The sequence below is a fragment of the Ranitomeya variabilis genome, chromosome 7 (assembly GCF_051348905.1).
Source record: "Ranitomeya variabilis isolate aRanVar5 chromosome 7, aRanVar5.hap1, whole genome shotgun sequence".
NCBI classification, from domain to species: domain Eukaryota; kingdom Metazoa; phylum Chordata; class Amphibia; order Anura; family Dendrobatidae; genus Ranitomeya; species Ranitomeya variabilis.
In genome coordinates this window covers 93,289,890-93,310,460 of record NC_135238.1, presented here as the reverse complement: position 1 = coordinate 93,310,460, position 20,571 = coordinate 93,289,890, and the positions used below count along the sequence as shown (strand labels likewise).

The 20,571-nt window shown below is 43.6% G+C and overlaps 1 protein-coding gene across 1 annotated transcript in view; it reads left to right on the top strand.

Moving 5' to 3' along the window:
* The window catches only part of ANKAR (ankyrin and armadillo repeat containing), an 898,322-nt gene that overhangs the window by 446,725 nt on the left and 431,026 nt on the right, over positions 1–20,571 (top strand). The window contains exons 14-15 of the mRNA XM_077275585.1: positions 6,471–6,715; positions 17,754–17,922. Of these exons, the coding sequence (XP_077131700.1) occupies positions 6,471–6,715; positions 17,754–17,922 (414 nt within the window). The remainder of the gene's footprint in view (positions 1–6,470; positions 6,716–17,753; positions 17,923–20,571) is intronic.

Genomic DNA, 20,571 nt, shown 5'->3' with positions numbered 1-20,571 from the left:
AGAGCATTCCATATGGGGCAGCTTTATAATGAGCATCTATGGGGCCAAACTGAACGCTGCAGAGCATTCCATATGGGGCAGCTTTATAATGAGCATCTATGGGCCAAACTGAACAGTGCAGAGCATATAGGGAACAGATTTATAAGGAGCATCTATGGGGCCAAACTGAACGGTGCAGAGCATATAGGGAACAGATTTATGAGGAGCATCTATGGGGCCAAACTGAACGGTGCAGAGCATATAGGGCACAGCTTTATAATGAGCATTTATGGGGCCAAACTGAACGGTGCAGAGCATATATAGCACCGCTTTATAATGAGCATCTATGGGGCCAAACTGAACGGTACAGAGCATATAGGGCACCGCTTTATAATGAGCATCTATGGGGCCAAACTGAACGGTGCAGAGCATATATGGCACAGCTTTATATGGAGCATCTATAGGGCCATAGTGAACGGTGCAGAGAATTGTATATGGGGCACAGCTTTATATGGAGCATCTATGGGGCCATAATGAACGGTGCAGAGCATTCTATATGGCACAGCTATATATGGATAATATATGGGGCAATAATCAATGGTATGGAGCTTTATATATGGCACAGCTTTATATGGAGAATCTATGGGGCAATAATGAATGGTATGGAGCATCTATTTTTATTTTTGAAATTCACCGGTAGCTGCTGCATTTTCCACCCTAGGCTTATCCTCGAGTCAATAAGTTTTCCCAGTTTTTTGTGGCAAAATTAGGGGGGTCGGCTTATACTCGGGTCGGCTTATACTCGAGTATATACGGTACTTAACAAAAAAGTGTGAAACAACTGAAATGATGTGTTATATTGAAGGTTCTTCAAATTAGCCACCTTTTGCTTTGATGACTGCTTTGCACACTCTTGGCTTTCTCTTGATAAGCTTCAAGAGGTAGTCACCGGGAATGGTTTTCACTTCACAGGTGTGCACTGTCAGGTTTAATAAGTGGGATTTCTTGCCTTATACATGGGGTTGGACCATCAGTTGTGTTGTGCAGAAGTCTGGTGGATACACAGCTGATAGTCCTACTGAATAGACTGTTAGAATTTGTATTATGGCAAGAAAAAAGCAGCTAAGTAAAGAAAAACGCGTGGCCATCATTACTTTAAGAAATGAAGGTCAGTCAGTCCGAAAAATTGGGAAAACTTTGAAAGTGTCCCCAAGTGCAGTGGCAAAAACCATCAAGCGCTTCAAAGAAACTGGCTCACATGAGGACCGCCCCAGGAAAGGAAGACCAAGAGTCACCTCTGCTTCTGAGGATAGGTTTATCCGAGTCACCAGCCTCAGAAATCGCAGATTAACAGCAGCTCAGATTAGAGACCAGGTCAATGCCACACAGAGTTCTAGCAGCAGACACATCTCTACAACAACTGTTAAGAAGAGACTTTGTGCAGCAGGCCTTCCTGGTAAAATAGCTGCTAGGAAACCACTGCTAAGGACAGGCAACAAGCAGAAGAGACTTGTTTGGGCTAAAGAACACAAGGAATGGACATTAGACCAGTGGAAATCTGTGCTTTGGTCTGATGAGTCCAAATTTGAGATCTTTGGTTCCAACCACCGTGTCTTTGTGCGACGCAGAAAAGGTGAATGGATGGACTCTACATGCCTGGTTCCTACCGTGAAGCATGGAGTAGGAGGTGTGATGGTGTGGGAGTGCTTTGCTGGTTACACTGTTGGGGATTTATTCAAAATTGAAGGCATACTGAACCAGCATGGCTACCACAGCATCTTGTAGCGGCATGCTATTCCATCCGGTTTGCGTTTAGTTGGACCATCATTTATTTTTCAACAGGACAAAGACCCCAAACACACCTCCAGGCTGTGAAAGGGCTATTTTACCAAGAAGGAGAGTGATGGGGTGCTACACCAGATGACCTGGCCTCCACAGTCACCAGACCTGAACCCGATCGAGATGGTTTGGGGTGAGCTGGACCGCGTAGTGAAGGCAAAGGGCCAACAATTGCAAAGCGTCTCTGGGAACTCCTTCAAGATTGTTGGAAGACCATTTCTGGTGACTACCTCTTGAAGTTCATTAAGAGAATGCCAAGAGTGTGCAAAGCAGTCATCAAAGCAAAAGGTGGCTACTTTGAAGAACCTATAATATAAGACATATTTTCAGTTGTTTCACACTTTTTTGTTAAGTATATAATTCCACATGTGTTAATTCATAGTTTTGATGCCTTCAGTGTGAATGTACAATTTTCATAGTCATGAAGATACAGAAAAATCGTTAAATGAGAAGGTGTCCAAACTTTTAGACTGTACTGTATGTATTCATTCACCCCTTTTGCGATGAAGCCCCTTAAAATTTCTAGTGCAAGCAATTAACTTCATAAGTCACATGGCTTAATGAAAGTACAGCTGTGTGCAATGTGTGTCACATGGACTGTCAGTGTATAAAGATATTTTTGGAAAGGCCACAGAGGCTGCAACACCATTAAGTAAGAGGCACCACTAGTCAAATGCCATGAAGACCAAAGAGATCTCCAAACAAGTCAGGGACAAAGTTGTTTGTTTGAAGTACTAGTCGGTGTTGGGTTGTGAAAAAAAGATACCAATCTCTGATAATCCCCCAGAGCACCATCAAATGAACACAACATGGTACCACAACACATCTGCCAAGAGAGGGCCGCCCACCAAAACTCTCAGCCCTAACAAGGAGAACATTAATCAGAGAGGCATCACAGAGACAAAACGTAACCCTGAAGGATCTGCAGCTTTCTCAAGCAGAGACTGGAGTCTCTGTCCATAGGACCACAATTAGCCATATACTCCATAAAGGTGGCCTTTATGGAAGAGTGGCCCAAACAGAGACTAGAGTATCTGTTCATATGACCATCATAAGTCGTACACTTGATACAACTGGCCTTTATGTCAAAGTGGGTAAAAAAAACACCTTTGCTTACAAATATTGTAATGCTCAGTTTGAGTTTGCCAAAAGACATGTGCGAGAATCCCCAAAAATGTGGAGGAAGGTGCTGTGGTCATATAAAACCAAAATTGAACTTTTTAGCCGCTAAGTTAAATGCTATGTCTGGCGCCAAACCAACACAGCCCATTACCCCTAGAACAGTATCCCCACAGTGAAACATTGTGGTGGCAGCATCGTGCTGTTGGGGATGTTTTTCGGCAGCAGCGTCAGAGAAAATGGTCTGAGTTGAAGAAAAGATGGATGGTGGGAAATGTAGGGATATTCTTGAGCAAAACCTGTTTCAGTATGTCAGTGATTTGAGAAGTAGTGAAAAATCTTGGCACTCATTTTTTTTTTTACTACCTTACAAGGGATAGGATCTTATTTGTGCACCATATATAGGAGTGCCGTGGCACCACTTTTACTGTCAGTGATTTGATACTGGGATGGAGATTCTCCTTCCAGTATTTTGTCAAAGCACAGACCTTAATCCATTTGACAATCTGTGGTCATACTCGAAAATTGCTGTTCTCCAGAGGATCTATCTTGAAGGAGCTAGAGCAGTTTTGCTTTGTGGAATGGGCAAAAATCCCAGTGGCATGATATGGAAAGTTCATAGAGACTTATCCAAAGCAACTTGCATGTGTAATGACCGCAAAACGAGGCTCTGCAAAGTGCTGAATTTTGAGTGGGTGAATAGTTATAAACATGAAGTTTTCAGTTATTTTGTCCTATATGTTGTTTGCTTCTTACTAAAGAAAAACTACCCTATTAAAATATAACCTTTATTAAGTGAACATAATAAAAGAATCCCAATTTATAATTAAATTGCCTAGGAAAAACCGGGCTTGTAAAACTACAAGAGAGCAGACCAAAAAATAGAAGCTCTCTAACTGACTAGTCAATGTAAATAATGATATACTGGAAAAGACTAGAAAAAATGTTAGGAAAATGACCCCTCTAACATGATAGAAGTATGCCCAGTCAAAAAATCTATATGTTGTTTGCTTCACAACAAAAGAAAACTAAATATACACAGTTGTAGCCATGTTATTTACATAGACTGATGAAAACTGTCAAAAAAGCTGTGAAATTCCAGGTTGATAGATATGAATAAAAGGACTGGAAGTGTTTCTGCGCTCTCCGGAATACAGCACAATTAGTGGTATGATATGATAACATTTATTTATGTATGGTTGTCCTGAAGAAGGAGTTGGTTGACTCTGAAATGCATTGACAATAAACTTTCAATTTTACCATAGCACTATTTGTGTCGTGTTCTGGAAAGCACAGAAAGGCTGGAGTCACACACTACGTATAAAAATACGGTCAGTTTTTTACAGACCAAATGCGCAGAAATGTTCCCTGAACAGTGATCCGTATGTCATCCGTAGGTAAGCTGTGGCTGCGTATTTTGCGCATGTAAACCTCCGTATGGCATCAGTACGGCGAGATTTTCTCGCCGGCTTGTAAAATGGACATAGAATGGATCCATGGGCTCAAAGATTCGTGAAAACATATATACAGTCTATATACTGTATATATGTGTGTCTCACTGACATATATATATATATATATATATATATATATATAATCTACCTATACTATGTGTACACATTTATTCTATCTATTCTGTTCTATTCTGTCAGTGTGATTTTACTGTACACCGCGCTGAATAAAAGGCTTTTCTATAGAACACCGGTGCGTATTTCTCGCAAGTCACACGCATGTTCTGTGTGTAATCCGTATTTTTCTCGCCCATATAGACTTTCATTGCTGGATTTTCTGCCCAATATGCTGACAAACGCAGCATGCTGCGATTTTCTCAGCCCGTAAAATACGGCCGAGAAATATACAGCAGATAGGAGTTGCCCCATAGAGAAACATTGGTCCGTGTGCAATGCGTTGTTTTTGCGCCTCTCATGCGTCCATATTTGTCTGTAGTGTGTCCCCGGCCACCCACTTCCTGTTCTGCTACTCAAATTTTCTGTTTCATGGAAGCTGCTGTATTTATTTTTTCAGGCTCTAAGTGTTGTTTGTGTCTCACACAACCTCATAAGGTGAGCGGTTCTACCTTTATCAACCTTTTAGCGTGGATAAGATCCTGTTGCGCTTTTTGCATTTCTTTGCAGGTTGTGACATAGCAAAACACTAAGACTATGTGCACACATTGCGGATTGTATGCGAAAACACATACACAACACCACCCATTGAATTCAATGGGATTCCGCAATGCTGTGCTAATGCTGCATATTTTTCTGCAGCGGAATCGCATCATGGAAAAATACACAGCATGCTCATTCTTTGTGTGGAATTGCGGCAATTCTGCAGACATAGAAATGCATCGATCCGCTTACTTTCCGCATGGGGCTATGCCCACCATGCGCAAAGTAAGCAGATCATGTGTGGATGGCACTCAGGGTGGAGGAGAGGAGACTCTCCTCCAGGCCCTAAAAAAATAACTAAAATAAAAAATAGTTATATACTCACCTTCTGGCGGCCCCCGGATCCAGCCCAGGCCTTAGCGATGCTCCCGGCAGCTCCTGTTCCCAGTGATGCCTTGTGACAATGATCTGTGATGACGTAGCAGTCTCGCGTGATGCTGCACCATCTGGGGTCATTGTCGCAAGGCATCACTGCGAACGGGAGTTACCGGGATCATCTCGAGGATCGGGAAGGCTGCGGGGGCTGCCGGAAGGTGAGAATATCTTGATTTTTTTAATTTTTTTAAATTATTTTTAACATTATTTATTTTTACTATTGATGCTGCATAGACAGCATCAATAGTAAAAAGTTGGTCACACTTGTCAAACGCTATGTTTGACAACTGTGACCGACCTGTCAATCATTTTTCCAAGCGATGCTACAGATCGCTTGGAAAAAGCTTGCATTCTGCAAGCTAATTACATTTACAAAACGCTGGTGTTTAGCAGGAATACGCATGCTAATTCCGCATGCGTATTTCCCACGGCAGGAAGTTGCAGAATTGCTGCTGAAATTTCTGCGGCAATTTCGCAACGTGTGCACATAGCCTAAAGATGCCAAGAGGGTAATTACTTTCGCAAGCCACGGTAACTCCTGGTTCATTTATTGCAATCCCAAAACACAATTGTAACATTTTCATCCCAGTTAGGGTTTTTACAGACATTCAGATTGCAACCGAAGATATAGACTAAAAGAAGTAAGTAGCTTTATCTAAAAATGGAGTGCCCCACTAGGGTTTGTGTCCTGTGAAGCCTCACTACAAATGTCAGGGTCTATTTAATAATTGTTTGAAAGAAGTTTGTTTCTACTGTGCACCATTGTCTATGTGCATGCACACGGAGGCTTTACATCACTATATTCTGTGATCCGCATTATGTTCTAATATAACTGCCGTTACTAAAAATATTATTTATTAGACGTGATTTATTGAACAAGAATTTCTAAACGTAAATCTAGTTATATATTGATACTTAAATAAAAAAAAATTAAGTCACACTTATAAACAAAGACCTAACATTACTAATTTAGGATAAATTTATTTATAGGTTGCATACCAAGTCTGGTAAAACTTCTGCAAAGTCCACAAGAGAACCTGCAATGCTTAGCTTCCGGAGTGTTAAGCAATATATCAAATAATGTTCCTGTTGCAATGGCACTTAAACAAGCAGAAGCAATACCAATTCTGATTATTCTACTACATTCCAAACATCCTGAACTTCAGTCCCGATGCTCTGTAATTTTGTGTGATATTGCCCAAATGGATGGTAATCCAGCCCTCATAGCAGAAATGGTAAGTACCGTATGTCAACTGATATGAATGTTTAAATGGGTTATCAATTCTTAGGTTATCCCGTAAACACTGTTTCAAAAAGGATCTATTGTACCCCCTTGGATCAGCCGTTTGAAGATTGGTAGCCATACAAACACAGTCAACTGAAGTAGGTTCCCATTGTTGCATCTCCGCTGATCTAGTGTTTGTGCATTGGAAAACTATCAGTGTTAAAGGCTGGATAACCTATTTATTGAAATCGTGAAACACATACAGTACTAATTAACGTTTTAGCTAGGTGTGGAATAAATTCTGCAAAGTAAAAATTCTTAAAAAAAATATAAATGTTGATAGTATTTTTTTTATCAATTAACAAAATGCTGAATTAAAGAATGAGACAAATCTAAAACAAATCATTATAAGGTTTGACCACCCTTTGTCTTCAAAAGAGGATAAAACAATCAATTCTTTTACGCACACTTGCATGAAGTTTTTAAAGAAAAGTTGTGCCAAACATCTTTGAGAACTAGCTACAGATCTTCTATGGATTTAGGCTTACGCAAATCCTTTTCTTTCTACCAGAGGCGTAGCTAGGGTTTTGGTTCAGGGGGAGCGAAACTTCTGAGTGGGCCCCTAACCAGGTAACCTTGATTACAACTAGGTGACGCACCCTAATAGTGGAGGAGAACCTCAGCACATAACCGCACTATTACTGAAGGTAATCTCTATATAAAGACCAACATAGATATTACCACCATATGGTCAGTGGTAGACACCAGCCCTACAGAACATATAAGAGATCATAGCACAGTTACAGATAACGACTTACAGCTGACATTCTTTCTGATGGAGTCGTTCGCTTTTCCCGTCTTTTCCATCTGGCCCAGACCGACATGACAACTTCTTCCAGCCACGACTCGGCTGCAGAGAACACAACACACATTTCATTTCTCATATTCCAGCCCCATCACATCTATCTCCAACCTGCACAAACTCCTCATCCTGCTGATACCCGAAATACTGAGCCGATGCTGCCTTATGTGTCCCTATTACTTCACCTGCTGTGTGGTTCTCTGTGCCCTCTAAATTCTAAAGCAACCCTCTATACAGCGAAAGCTAACGGACAATACTCTGTACTCCTCCTTCTAGACCTGTCCTCTGCTTTTGACACAGTTGACCACTGCCTCCTACTACAGATCCTCTCCTCCTTTGGCATCAAAGACCTCGCCCTATCCTGGATCTCCTCATATGTTTCCAACTGCACATTCAGCATCTCCCACTCCCACACTACCTCCTCATCCCATCCTCTCTTTGTTGGAGTCCCCCAATGCTCTGTTCTAGGACCCCTACGCTTCTCAATCTGTACTCTTGGCCTGGGACAACTCATAAAGTCCCATGGATTACAGTACCACCTTTATGCTGACGACACTCAGATCCACCTTTCTGGCCCAGACGTCACCTCTCTGCTGTCCAGAATCCCGGAGTGTCTTTCAGCCATATCCTCCTTCTTCTCCTCTCGCTTCCTCAAACTCAATGTGAACAAATCTGAACTCATCATCTTTCTTCCATGTCATAGATCTTCTTTACCTGACCTATCTATCGCAATTAACGACATCACGTTTTCCCCTGTACCGGAAGTCCGCTGCCTCGGAGTAACCCTTGACTCTGTGCTTCAAACAACACATCCAAGCTCTTTCCACCTCCTGTCTCCTCCAGCTCAAAAATATCTCCAGAATCCATCCTTTCCTCAATTGTCAATTTACTAAAATGCTTGTGCATGCCCTCATCATCTCCCGCCTTGACTACTGCAACATCCTTTTTTGTGGCCTCCCTGCTCCTCTCCAGTCCATCCTTAACTCTGCTGCCCGACTAATTCATCTCTCTCCTCACTACTCCTCCGCTTCTCTTTTCTGCAAATCTCTTCACTGGCTCCCATTCCCTCAGCGTATCCAGTTCAAATTACTAATACTGACCTACAAAGCCATCCATAACCTGTCTCCTCCATATATCTCTGAAGTAATCTCCCGATATCTTCTCTCACGTAATCTCCAGTCCTCCCAAGATCTCCTTCTCTCCTCCACACTTATTCGCTCCTAACCCAACCGCCTCAAAGACTTCTCCGGAATATCCCCATCCTCTGGAACTCTTTGCTCCAACACGTCCGTCTATCAACCACATTCAAATCCTTCAGACGGAACCTGAAAACCCACCTCTTCAGGAAAGCCTATAGCCTGCACTGACCCCACTGCCTCGTCACCACTACCGGAGCTAGCACCTCACCAACACTAGAGCTTCATCAACCCTCGACCTACTGTCTCCTTCCCCACCATCCTGTAGAATGTAAGCCAGCAAGGGCAGGGTCCTCGCCCCTCTGTATCAGTCTGTAATTGTTAGTTTGCTTACTGTAAGTGATATCTGTAATTTGTATGTAACCCCTTCTCATGTACAGCACCATGGAATTAATGGTGCTATATAAATAATTATAATAATATAAACTGCTCAAAAAAGGAAAGGGAACAAGTAAACAACAGAATATAACTCCAAGTAAATCAAACTTCTGTGAAATCAAACTGTACTCTTAGGAAGCAACACTGATTGACAATCAATTTCACATGCTGTTGTGCAAATGGAATAAACAACAGATGGAAATTATTGGCAATTATCAAGACACACTCAATAAAGAAGTGGTTCTGAAGGTGGGGACCACAGACCACATCTCAGTACCAATGCTTTCTGGCTGATGTTTTGATCACTTTTGAATGTTGGTTGTGCTTTCACACTCGTGGTAGCATGAGACAGATCTACAACCCACACAAGTGGCTCAGGTAGTGCAGCTCATCCAGGATGGCACATCAATGCGAGCTGTGGCAGGAAGGTTTGCTGAGTCTGTCAGAGTAGTGTCCAGAGGCTGAAGGCGCTACCAGGAGACAGGCCAGTACATCAGGAGAACTGGAGTGGGCCATAGGAGGGCAACAAACCAGCAGCAGGACCGCTACCTCAGCCTTTGTGCAAGGAGGAACAGGAGGAGCACTGCCAGAGCCCTGCAAAATGACCTCCAGCAGGCCACAAATGTGCATGTGTCTGCACAATCTGTTAGAAACAGACTCCATGAGGATGGTCTGAGTGGCCGACATCCACAGATGGGGTTGTGCTCACATCCCAACACCATGCAGGATGCTTGGCATTTGCCACAGAACACCAGGATTGGCAAATTCGCCACTGGTGCCCTGTGCTCTTCACAGATGAAAGCAGGTTCACACTGAGCACATGTGACTTGACAGAGTCTGGAGACTCCGTGGGGAGCAATCTGCTGCCTGCAACATCCTTCAGCATGACCGGTTTGGCAGTGGGTCAGTAATGGTGTGGGGTGGCATTTCTTTGGAGGGCCGCACAGCCCTTCATGTGCTCACCAGAGGTAGCCTAACTGCCATTAGGTACAGAGATGAGATCCTCAGACCCCTTGTGAGACCATATGCTGGTGCGGTTGGCCCTGTGTTCCTCCTAATGCAGGACAATGCCAGACCTCATGTGGCTGGAGTGTGTCAGCAGTTCCTGCAAGATGAAGGCATTGAAGCTATGGACTGGCCCGCCCGTTCCCCAGACCTGAATCCGATTGAACACATCAGGGACATCATGTTTCGCACCATCCACCAACGTCACGTTGCACCACAGACTGTCCAGAAGTTGGCGGATGCTTTAGTCCAGGTCTAGGAGGAGATCCCTCAGGAGACCATCACTCATCAGGAGCATGCCTAGACATTGTAGGAAGATCATACAGGCACGTGGAGGCCACATACACTAATGAGCATGACAGCAACATTTAACATGCAGGAAGCGAGTCATTATCCCCGCTCATCTGCGCCTATTTCACATGACCGCGGGTGTCACGCGGGTGCTGGGTAGACTACAGCTGATTACCCGGGCCCCTGCGATATCCCTCAGACTAGGGAAAACCCTGTCTGTCCCTCTCCCAGAATTTACACTGATGGTGTGCTTGTCTGGGCTGCCAGGCCTGACCCTGACTCCTGTTTCAGTCCTATGCTGAAACCTGCATCCGCCACCCAGTGATTAGACCACACACCAACCCCTACAGAAAGCACAGATGGAAAACTAAATACGCACCACGCCATAGTCACTGTTATGATCTGGTGACCTTGGAGCCGCATGAGACTTTCTCTGGAGTAGGTGGTACCTGTACTGACCGCAAACCCTAAACTGACACCGCAACTAGAAGTAGCCGTGGGGTGTACCTAACACATCCTAGACACCTCGACACAGCCGGAGGACTAAATACCCCTATAGATGGAAATGGGAATTCTATCTTGCCTCAGAGCAGAACCCCAAAGGATAGGCAGCCCCCCACAAATATTGACTGTGAATATAAGAGTAAAGACACACACAGGCAGAAAACAGGATTTAGCAAAAGAGGCACCTCTAGCTAAATAGAAAAGGATAGGACAGAGTACTAAGCGGTCAGTATTAAAATCCTAAAAATATCCACAGCAGATAATACAAAAATACCACATCTAACTAAAGACATGGCATGTATATCTGCATCTCCTGAGAATCCAACATGACTGAAAAATCCAAACACAGTCTAAGCTGGACAAATAAACACAATGAATTGGACTGAATTGTAAAGCACACAGCATGTGTGCTGCAGAGACAAAAACAGAAACCTATCTTAGCTGAATTGGCAGCAGAGCAGGAGGAACCAGACAGAGATGTAACACCTCCATGAACAATGGACAACTGGCAAGGGCTAATGGATCCTGCACACCTAAATAGCCCAGTCAGAGCTGCAATCAGCAGAAACACCTGCGCAGGATGGCAACCCAGAGGCAACTGCACTACCACCAACAACCACCGGATGGAACCCAAGAGCAGAATTCACAACAAGTCACGCAGGAAAGCACTATAATGTGCACAGGGCAAAACAAATACAAATATAGGAAGGAGAAATATGACAAAGGATAATACACCACCAGATACGATATTTCTTCTCCTAGACCACCACTCCAGACCGAGATCACCAGGCACAAGACACAAGCTATAATCGGCGACGCCCAAAGTCCAGAATGACTATTTAAAGGCCACGGGCGTGACCCAGCCTCCAACCCGATTACCAGCTAGATTAACCCCGGACAACCTGGATAAAGTCTAGCCGGCGCCACTGAGCATATAGTGGACGAATGTGGAATTACCGCTGTCTGTCGGACGCCCCAGTGTGAATAGCATCCGACATGACAGTACCCCGCCTTCTACGAGGGACCCCAGGGCCCTCACGACTTATAGGACCCGGCTTGTCTGGATGGCGGCGGTGAAACATACTGACCAGGCGGTCCACATGTATGTCCGAAGCTGGTACCCAAGACCTCTCCTCCGGCCCATAACCACCCCAGTGTACCAGGTACTGTAATGTGTGGCGCACTATACGAGAGTCAACCACCTTGGAGACTTCAAACTCCAAATTGCCATCCGCCAAGACTGGAGGTGGCATCGGCGCTGTGTCCACGGAACCCACCACCTTCTTCAAAAGAGATCTGTGAAACACGTTGTGTATTTTATATACCGTAGGAAGCTCCAATCGGTAGGCTACCGGGTTAATGATGGTGGCGACCCTAAATGGACCAATAAACCTTGGACCCAATTTCAGGGATGGTATTTTGAGTTTTATGTTTTTTGTGAACAACCACACCCAATCACCCACACTCAGGTCCGGACCTGGCAAACGTCTACTGTCAGCCACTCGTTTGTACCTTGCACCCACGCTCAGCAAGCGCTGTTTCACTCTCCTCCAAACGGCTGACAGTTGTGCTCCAAGCTGGTCCTCCTCTGGAACGCCAGCAGAGCCACCCTAACGCAGAGTATAAAATTGAGGATGGTACCCGTAAACACAAAAGAACGGGGACTCCCCAGATGATTCCTGGCGGTGATTATTAATGGCAAACTCAGCCAAAGGAAGGAACCTCAACCACTCCTCCTGATTGTCAGAAACAAAGCAGTGTAAGTACTGCTTCAAATTCTGGTTCATATGCTCAGTCTGACCATTTGACTGAGGATGAAACGCCGAAGAATGTGACAACATGATCCCCAGCCGTGAGCAAAATGCTTTCCAAAACTTTGCCACAAACTGAGTACCCCTATCCGACACTATGTCAGACGGGACCCTGTGAAGTCTGACCACCTCCTGCACAAAAACCTGAGACAGAGTCTTTGCATTAGGCAATGAAGGCAAGGACACAAAGTGCGACATCTTTGAGAACTGATCAACAACCACCAAGATGACCGTGTTCCCAGCTGAGGAGGGCAGGTCAGTAATAAAATCCATGGAGATCTCCGTCCATGGCCTACTGGGAACCCCTAGAGGATGTAATGAGCCAGCAGGACGGGAGTGAGGCGTCTTAGCCCTAGCACACGTGGTACATGCTGATACGTACAAGACCACGTCCTGTCAGATTTCGGGCCACCAAAACCAACACGACACCAACTCCAAGGTACCCCTAACCCCTGGACGACCAGCCAGAACAGCATCATGATGCTCACCCTACACCTTTAGGCGAAGATGGAGCGGTACAAATGATTTGTTAATGGGAAGCTCTGGTGGTACTTCCTCCTGAGCCTCGGCAATCTCAGCCTCAACCTCTGTCGTGAGAGCCGAGACCACTACACCCTTTTGGAGTATGGGTACCGGATCTTCCCGAGGTTCTCCCACCGGAAAACACCTAGATAAAACAGCTGCCTTAGTGTTCTTAGACCCCGGTCAGTATGTAACAAAAAAGTTGAATCGTGTGAAAAACAATGCCCAGCGAGCCTCCCTGGGGGACAGACGCTTGGCTGACTCTAAATAAAGCTGATTTTTATGGTCGGTGATAACTGTAACCTGGTGGACCGACACCTCCAAGAAGTGTCGCCATTCCTCAAAAGCCAACTTGATAGCCAACAACTCCCTGTTGCCGATATCGTAGTTACGTTCGGCGTGCGACAGCTTCTTGGAAAAGTAGGCGCATTGACGCAACTTGCCCAAGGATGAGCCTTGTGACAGCACCGCCCCCACTCCAACCTCAGACGCATCAACCTCCACGGTAAAGGAATCTTTGGCTCTGCAACTCTACCTGCAGTTTCAGCTTGCACATTAGATACTACAAGACCCTGTTGCTGGACTGCCCCCTTCAACTCAGTGACCAGTAAGGACAGCGCCTCCAACTGGCAGGTTATGGATGTCATGGGATCCATGGCATCCAAAATGTATTTAGGCCGATTATAATGTCACGCGGGTGCTGGATAGACTACAGCTGATTACCCGGGCCCCTGCGATATCCCTCATACTAGGGAAAACCCTCTCTGTCCCTCTCCCAGAATTTACACTGATGGTGTGCTTGTCTGGGCTGCCAGGCCTGACCCTGACTCCTGTTTCAGTCCTATGCTGAAACCTCTACCCGCCACCCAGTGATTAGACCACACACCAACCCCTACAGAACGCACAGACAGGGAAAACTAAATACGCACCACGCTGCAGTCACACAGGAAAACACTATAATGTGCACAGGGCAAAACATATACAAATATAGGAAGGAGAAATATGACAAAGGATAATACACCAACAGATACGATATTTCTTCTCCTAGACCACCACTCCAGACCGAGATCTGGCACAGGCACAAGACACAAGCTATAATCGGTGAAACCCAAAGTCCAGAATGACTATTTAAAAGGCCACAGACGTGACCCAACCTCCAACCCGATTACCAGCTAGATTAACCCCGGACAACCTGGATAAAGTCTAGCCGGCGCCACTGAGCGTATAGTGGACGAATGTGGAATTACCGCTGTCTGTCGGACGCCCTAGTGTGAATAGCGTCCGACATGACAGCGGGTCGCCGATGGGTTGGCATGACAACCCAGGGTCTGCAGGAGATCCCTATGGTTGTCATAGCCGGATAGCTATGAGCACTGTCTAGCGGTCGGCGCTCATAGCAAGTGAGCATTTCTGCACAAGCGATTGGATGATTGCAGCTTCTATTGAAGCAAGTGAAAAGTTAACATTTTTAAAAAATATTAAAGTTTAAAAAATGTAAAAGTTCAAATCACCTCCCATTCGCCACATTCAAAATAAAATAAAATAAATCAAACATACACATATTTGGAATCGTCGTGTTCAGAATCGCCTGATTTATCAAGCTATAAAAAGAATTAATCCGATTGGTAAACAGCGTAGCGAGATAAAAAATCAAAACAGAATCAAGTGTTTTTGGTCACTGCAACATTGCATTAAAATGCAACAACAGGCGATTGAAAGATTGTATCTACACCAAAATGGTATCATTAAAAACATCAGCTCAGCATGCAAAAAATAAGCCCTCACCCAGCCCCAGGTCCTGAAAAATAGAGACGCTATGGGTCTCGGAAAATGGCCACTTTTTTTTTTTTTTTTTACAAATTTTTGAATTTTTTTTACCACTTAGCTAAAATAGGACCTAGACATGTTTGGTGTCTGTGAACTCGTAATGACCTGGGGAATCATAATATCAGGACAGTTTTAGCATTAAGTGAGCATGGTAAAAGAAAATCCTAAAAACAATTGTGGAATTGCACTTTTTTTGCAATTTCACCACACTTGGAATTTTTTTCCTGTTTTCCAGTACACGATATGGTAAAATCAATGGTGCCATTCAACAGTACAACTCATCCCGCAAAAAAAGCAACACCTCATATGGCCATATTGACAGAAAAATAAAAATGTTATGGCTGTAAGAAGAAGGGGAGCATGAAATGGTAAGGGTATGTTTCCACGTTCAGGAAACGCTGCGTGTTTGACGCTGCGTAGAGCCGCAGCGTCAAACACGCAGCGTCCAGATGTTACAGCATAGTGGAGGGTTTTTCATGAAATCCCGTCTCCACTATGCATTAAAAGACGCATGCGGCAGACCCGTGGAAACGGACATGTGGCGCGTCTTTTAAGAACGCAGCATGTCCTTACAATGCAGAAACAACTGAAGGACAATGCAGGTGACCTGCCAGTGACCTCAGGTGCAGATTTGGTTAGGATTTTACCTGCATAAAATCCTGACCAAATCTTGATGCAATCTTGAACGTGGACACATACCCTTACACAGAAATGGAAATACCCCTGGTCCTTAAGGGGTAAATATGTTATCTAATTAAAATCAGAGTAGATGTATAACTAAAATACTATGGAATTGTGTTAACCAGAAAAATGTATGTGATGTTAAATGACATGTCCAATACTAAAGAAATTCTTAACTAAGTACTGGATAGTTCATTAATATGAGATCAGTGTGGGTTTGACACCCAGTACTCCCACCAATCAGTTGTTAACTACTTCAGGAGTTGTCAGATTTCAGAGATGTAGAGAGCAGAACACAGCAGCCCCATATAGCGTTTAGTGGTTAGTTGATGTCACGAGCTGCATCTTATCTCTTGTTCATTTGAATGTGATACAAGGTGCAGTACACGGCAGCAGCTACTAAACAATATATGGAGCTACTGCATTTTGCCCGTACATTGTACCCATGTGACAACTGCCGAAGCGGATATCAGCTGATAGTTAGGAGTGCTCGGTTTTGAACACCACTAATTTCATATTAATGCACCACCCCTCCCCCCATGATTAGGTCATTAATTGTTTTGTTTTGGACAACCTTTGAAAATATTTTTGTGTCAACAAAATATTATGAAAGTAATACTTTTTACTGACTAAGAAAAGAAACCAGCATGGGCTCTTCTAGTTATAGACAGGGGTTGATAAAATGAAGCAAACTTTAAATTTCTGGGTGGTTCTATACCTATTCTTCGGAGACAGTATAAAAGTCATTGCATAGTAGCGCAGCTACACACGATCGTATAGCTTCAGAAGTGGAGGTCCAGCTGTTCACTGCCGCTCCCCATAGAGAAGGCACTAATGGTATGTTAGTATCTGCGCCTTCTCCATCGCTGTTATATTTCTCTTGTAACCGAGGCTAATATACTAGCCAGAACTACAAGGGCAATAAAATGAAAATAAAAATATTTCAATATTCAAAATACCACCTGAAGGTCCTCTATGACCTTCTAGAGGACAAAATGAGTATAATAAATGAATAATAAATAACAGGGGAAAATGCCTGATGAAGACACCAGTCCAGAATTAAAATGCCTTACATAGATTCTTTACCTCTCATTTCATGCCTGTTTGTTATTTTTTATTATGTTTGAGTAACTTTTTAACAATAAAAGTATTGTGCTCCTGTGTTTGAACCCTTGAGCCTGTGATTTGTGGTCGGCTTCTTTGTCTGCCAAGCCACAGCAGACACACTTTTTTCTGGGTGTTTAGGTTATGTTATTCAGGCTGCAGTCTGTTTAGCATAACACAGGTGTTTTCATTTGCCCTATCACCTTTATGGTGCGGCTTTATATTCTGTCCCACTACTGGCATTTCCTGCTGGTGATGGTTTCTTTTGGATGGTCAGCTATTCTGCTGTAGTTTAAAGCCAATAAGTGAAATTCCAGCTATAGTTTATCTTCTTGCTGTTTTTGCTCTTTACTCTGTAGCCATCTTATCTTTCTTTTTAGGAAGTAGGCAGCATTTTGTATTTTGTGGTTAACTTTAATCACTCTGGAAGCTTTCATCTTTTGTCAACATACTTTCCCTTTTGTAGGTAATTTACACTCTGCACTGCCCTCCGATTCTTTAGGAGGAATGTGAATTGCTCAATGTCCTTTCAGGCAGCAAAGGTCCAAGCTGCCTTCTTCTAGTCTGTAGTTAGGGCTAGCTCTGCTCATGCAGGAACCATTATGGACTGCGGGTCAGGATCTCTAGTCTGTACAGTATCCGGTAGGGTCAGTTGCAGTTTTTAGTTTGTTACCTATTTTTCCTGAGTGAGTTGCTACTCTATCATAACAAAAAGACTCACTTAGTTAATAGCCTCTTGGATTGACTTTTCATTCCATCCAGACTTCCTCAACCAGTATTGCCTAAGGCTCAATATTTTATTCAGACTTTGTTTGAAATTCATTATTACAGAAAAAAATATTTAATGAGTATTTTTTTTTATATTAGGATGGACTACAGCCTTTGGTACACCTGCTGAATGGAGACTTTGAAGATGTGTTGATTAATGCTATGAATTGCATTAGGGTTTTGTGTATTCAGAACCTATCCAATCAGAACTCAATAAAAGATTTAGGTGGTATCCCTCTGCTTGTGGATTTTCTAACTGTCAAATCAGGTAAGTATTACCTTTTTAAGTATTGAAAGGATTGTGCCCTTTCAGAAAATGTTTTTGCTGTTTTAGTTATAAAAATAAACTGAGCACTACTTACCCCCTCAAGATCTGATACTGGGTTTAAATCCAGGGGTTAGAGCAATAAACCATATTAGTGGAAACAGTGTCTATTTGTTGACTAGACTCTCGGGGTAATGAATTACAAAAATACAGGAGAAGTATACAATATATATGGAAATTATCTATCTATCTATCTATCTATCTATCTATCTATCTATCTATCTATCTATCTATCTATCTATCACTAATAAGAATCATTTCTGACCTTTTTCCACCTTTATTATCATCCATAATCTGTATATTTGAATTGAAAAATAAACAGAAATCTTTTGGCCTGGAAAAAAAAACTAACATAATCACCATTAAACTAATACTTTGTTGAAATACCTTTTGAATTCATGACAGCGATCATTTTTTTCAGATAGGAATCTATCAGCAAAGCAAATCTAGAATTGGCAATCTTTGTCCATTCTTCCTTGCAGTAGAGCTCCAACTCTATCAGACTGCGAGGGTAACTCCTGTGTACTGCCCTATTCAGGTTACTTACAGATTTTCAATTGGATTCAAGTCTGGGTTCTGTCAGGGCAATTCCAAAACTTTTATCTTCTTCTGGCAAAGCCATTCTTTTGTTGTTTTGGAGGTACAGTGGCTTGAAAAAGTATTCACCTCTCTTGGCATTTTTCATGTTTTGCTAACTCACAATCTGGAATTTCATTGTTTGTTTTTTTGAGTTTGCATCAGTTCATGTAAGGAACATGCCTACAACTGTGCAAATTTGGTTTTCTTTTTATTGTGAAGCAAACAAAAAATAGGACAAAATAGCCGAAAACTTCAGTGTGCATAACTATTCATCCCCCTAAATTCAGTACTTTATAGAGTTTCCTTTTGAAGCAATTACAATTGCAAATCGCTTTGGATAAATCTGTATGAGCTTTTACATCTGTGTGGGCAGCACAGTGGCGCAGTGGTTAGCACAGCAGCCCTGCAGCGCTGGTGTCCTGGGTTCAAATCCCACAAAGGACAACATCTGCAGCATGTTCTCTCCGTGTGTGCGTGGGTTTCCTCCGGGTTCTCTGGTTTCCTCCCACATTCCAAAGACATACTGATAGGGAATTTAGATTGTGAGCCCTAACAGGGACAGCGATGATAATGTGTGAAACCTGTAAAGCGCTGCGGAATATGTTAGCGCTATATAAAGATTATTATTTTTATTACATCTTGCAACCGGGATTTTTTTCCCATTGCTCAAGGCAAACATGCTCCAGCTCCTTCAAGTTGGATAGTTTCCTCTTGAGAACAGCAATCTTCAAGTCTGACCACAGATTCTCAATTGGGCTTTGTCGAGGCCATTCCAAATCATTTACAAATTTCCACTTAAAGGGAACCTGTCACCCCAAAAATCGAAGATGAGCTGCGGCCACTGGCATCAGGGGCTTACCTACAAGCATTCTGTAATGCTGTAGATAAGCCCCAGATGTAACCTGAAAGGTGAGAAAAACAGGTTATATTATACTCACCCAGGGGCGGTCCCACTGCGGTCCGGGACCGATTGGCATCGCGGTCCGGTCCGGGGCCTCCTATCTTCTTACGATGATGTCCTCTTCTTGTCTTCATGCCGCAGCTCCGGCACAGGCGTACTTTGTCTGCCCCGTTAAGGGCAGAGCAAATTACTTCAGTGCGCAGGCATCGGGAAAGGTCAGAGAAGCCCAGCACTTGCACACTGCAGTACTTTGCTCTGCCCTGAACAGGGCAGACAAAGTATGGCTGTGCCTGAACTGCGGTGTGAAGACAAGAAGAGGACGTCATCGCATGAAGATAGGCGGCCTCAGACCGGACCGCGACGCCCATCGGACCGGACCGCAGCGGGACCATCCCTAGGTGAGTATAATCTAACCTCTTTTTCTCATCTTTCAGGATACATCGGGGGTTTATCTACAGCATTACAGAATGCTGTAGCTAAGCCCCTGATGCCGGTGGCCGCAGCTCATCTTCGATTTTTTGGGGTGACAGGTTCCCTTTAAACCACTGCAGTGTTGCTTTAGCAGTTTTCTTTGGGTCATTGTTTTGGTGGAAGGTGGACCTCCATCCCAGTCTCAAATCACTGACAGACTGAACACAGATTTTGCTCAAGAATATCCCTGTATTTCGTACCATCCACCTTCCCCTTGACTTGGACCATTTTCTCTGTCCATGCTGCCGAAAAACCTTTCCAACAGCATGAGGGGATGGTGTTCTTGGGCTGATGAGTTCTGTTGCTTTTGCACCAGACAGTGTTTTTATTTGTGGCCAAAACATTACATTTTTATCTCATCTGACCACAGCACCTTCCTCCATACATTTGGGGAGTCTCCCACATGTCTTTTGGCAAACTCAAAATGAACCTTACAATTTTTGTCTGTAAGTAAAGGCTTTTTTTCTGTCCACTCTTCCATAAAGGCTAACTCTGTGGAGCACATGGCTTATTGTGGTCATATGGACAAATACTCCAGTCTCGGCTTGGGTACTCTGGATCTCCGACATGGTTACCAATTGTCGCTATGCTGCATTTCTGATTAATAAGAAGAATACTTGGCACTCAACTTTGGAAGATTT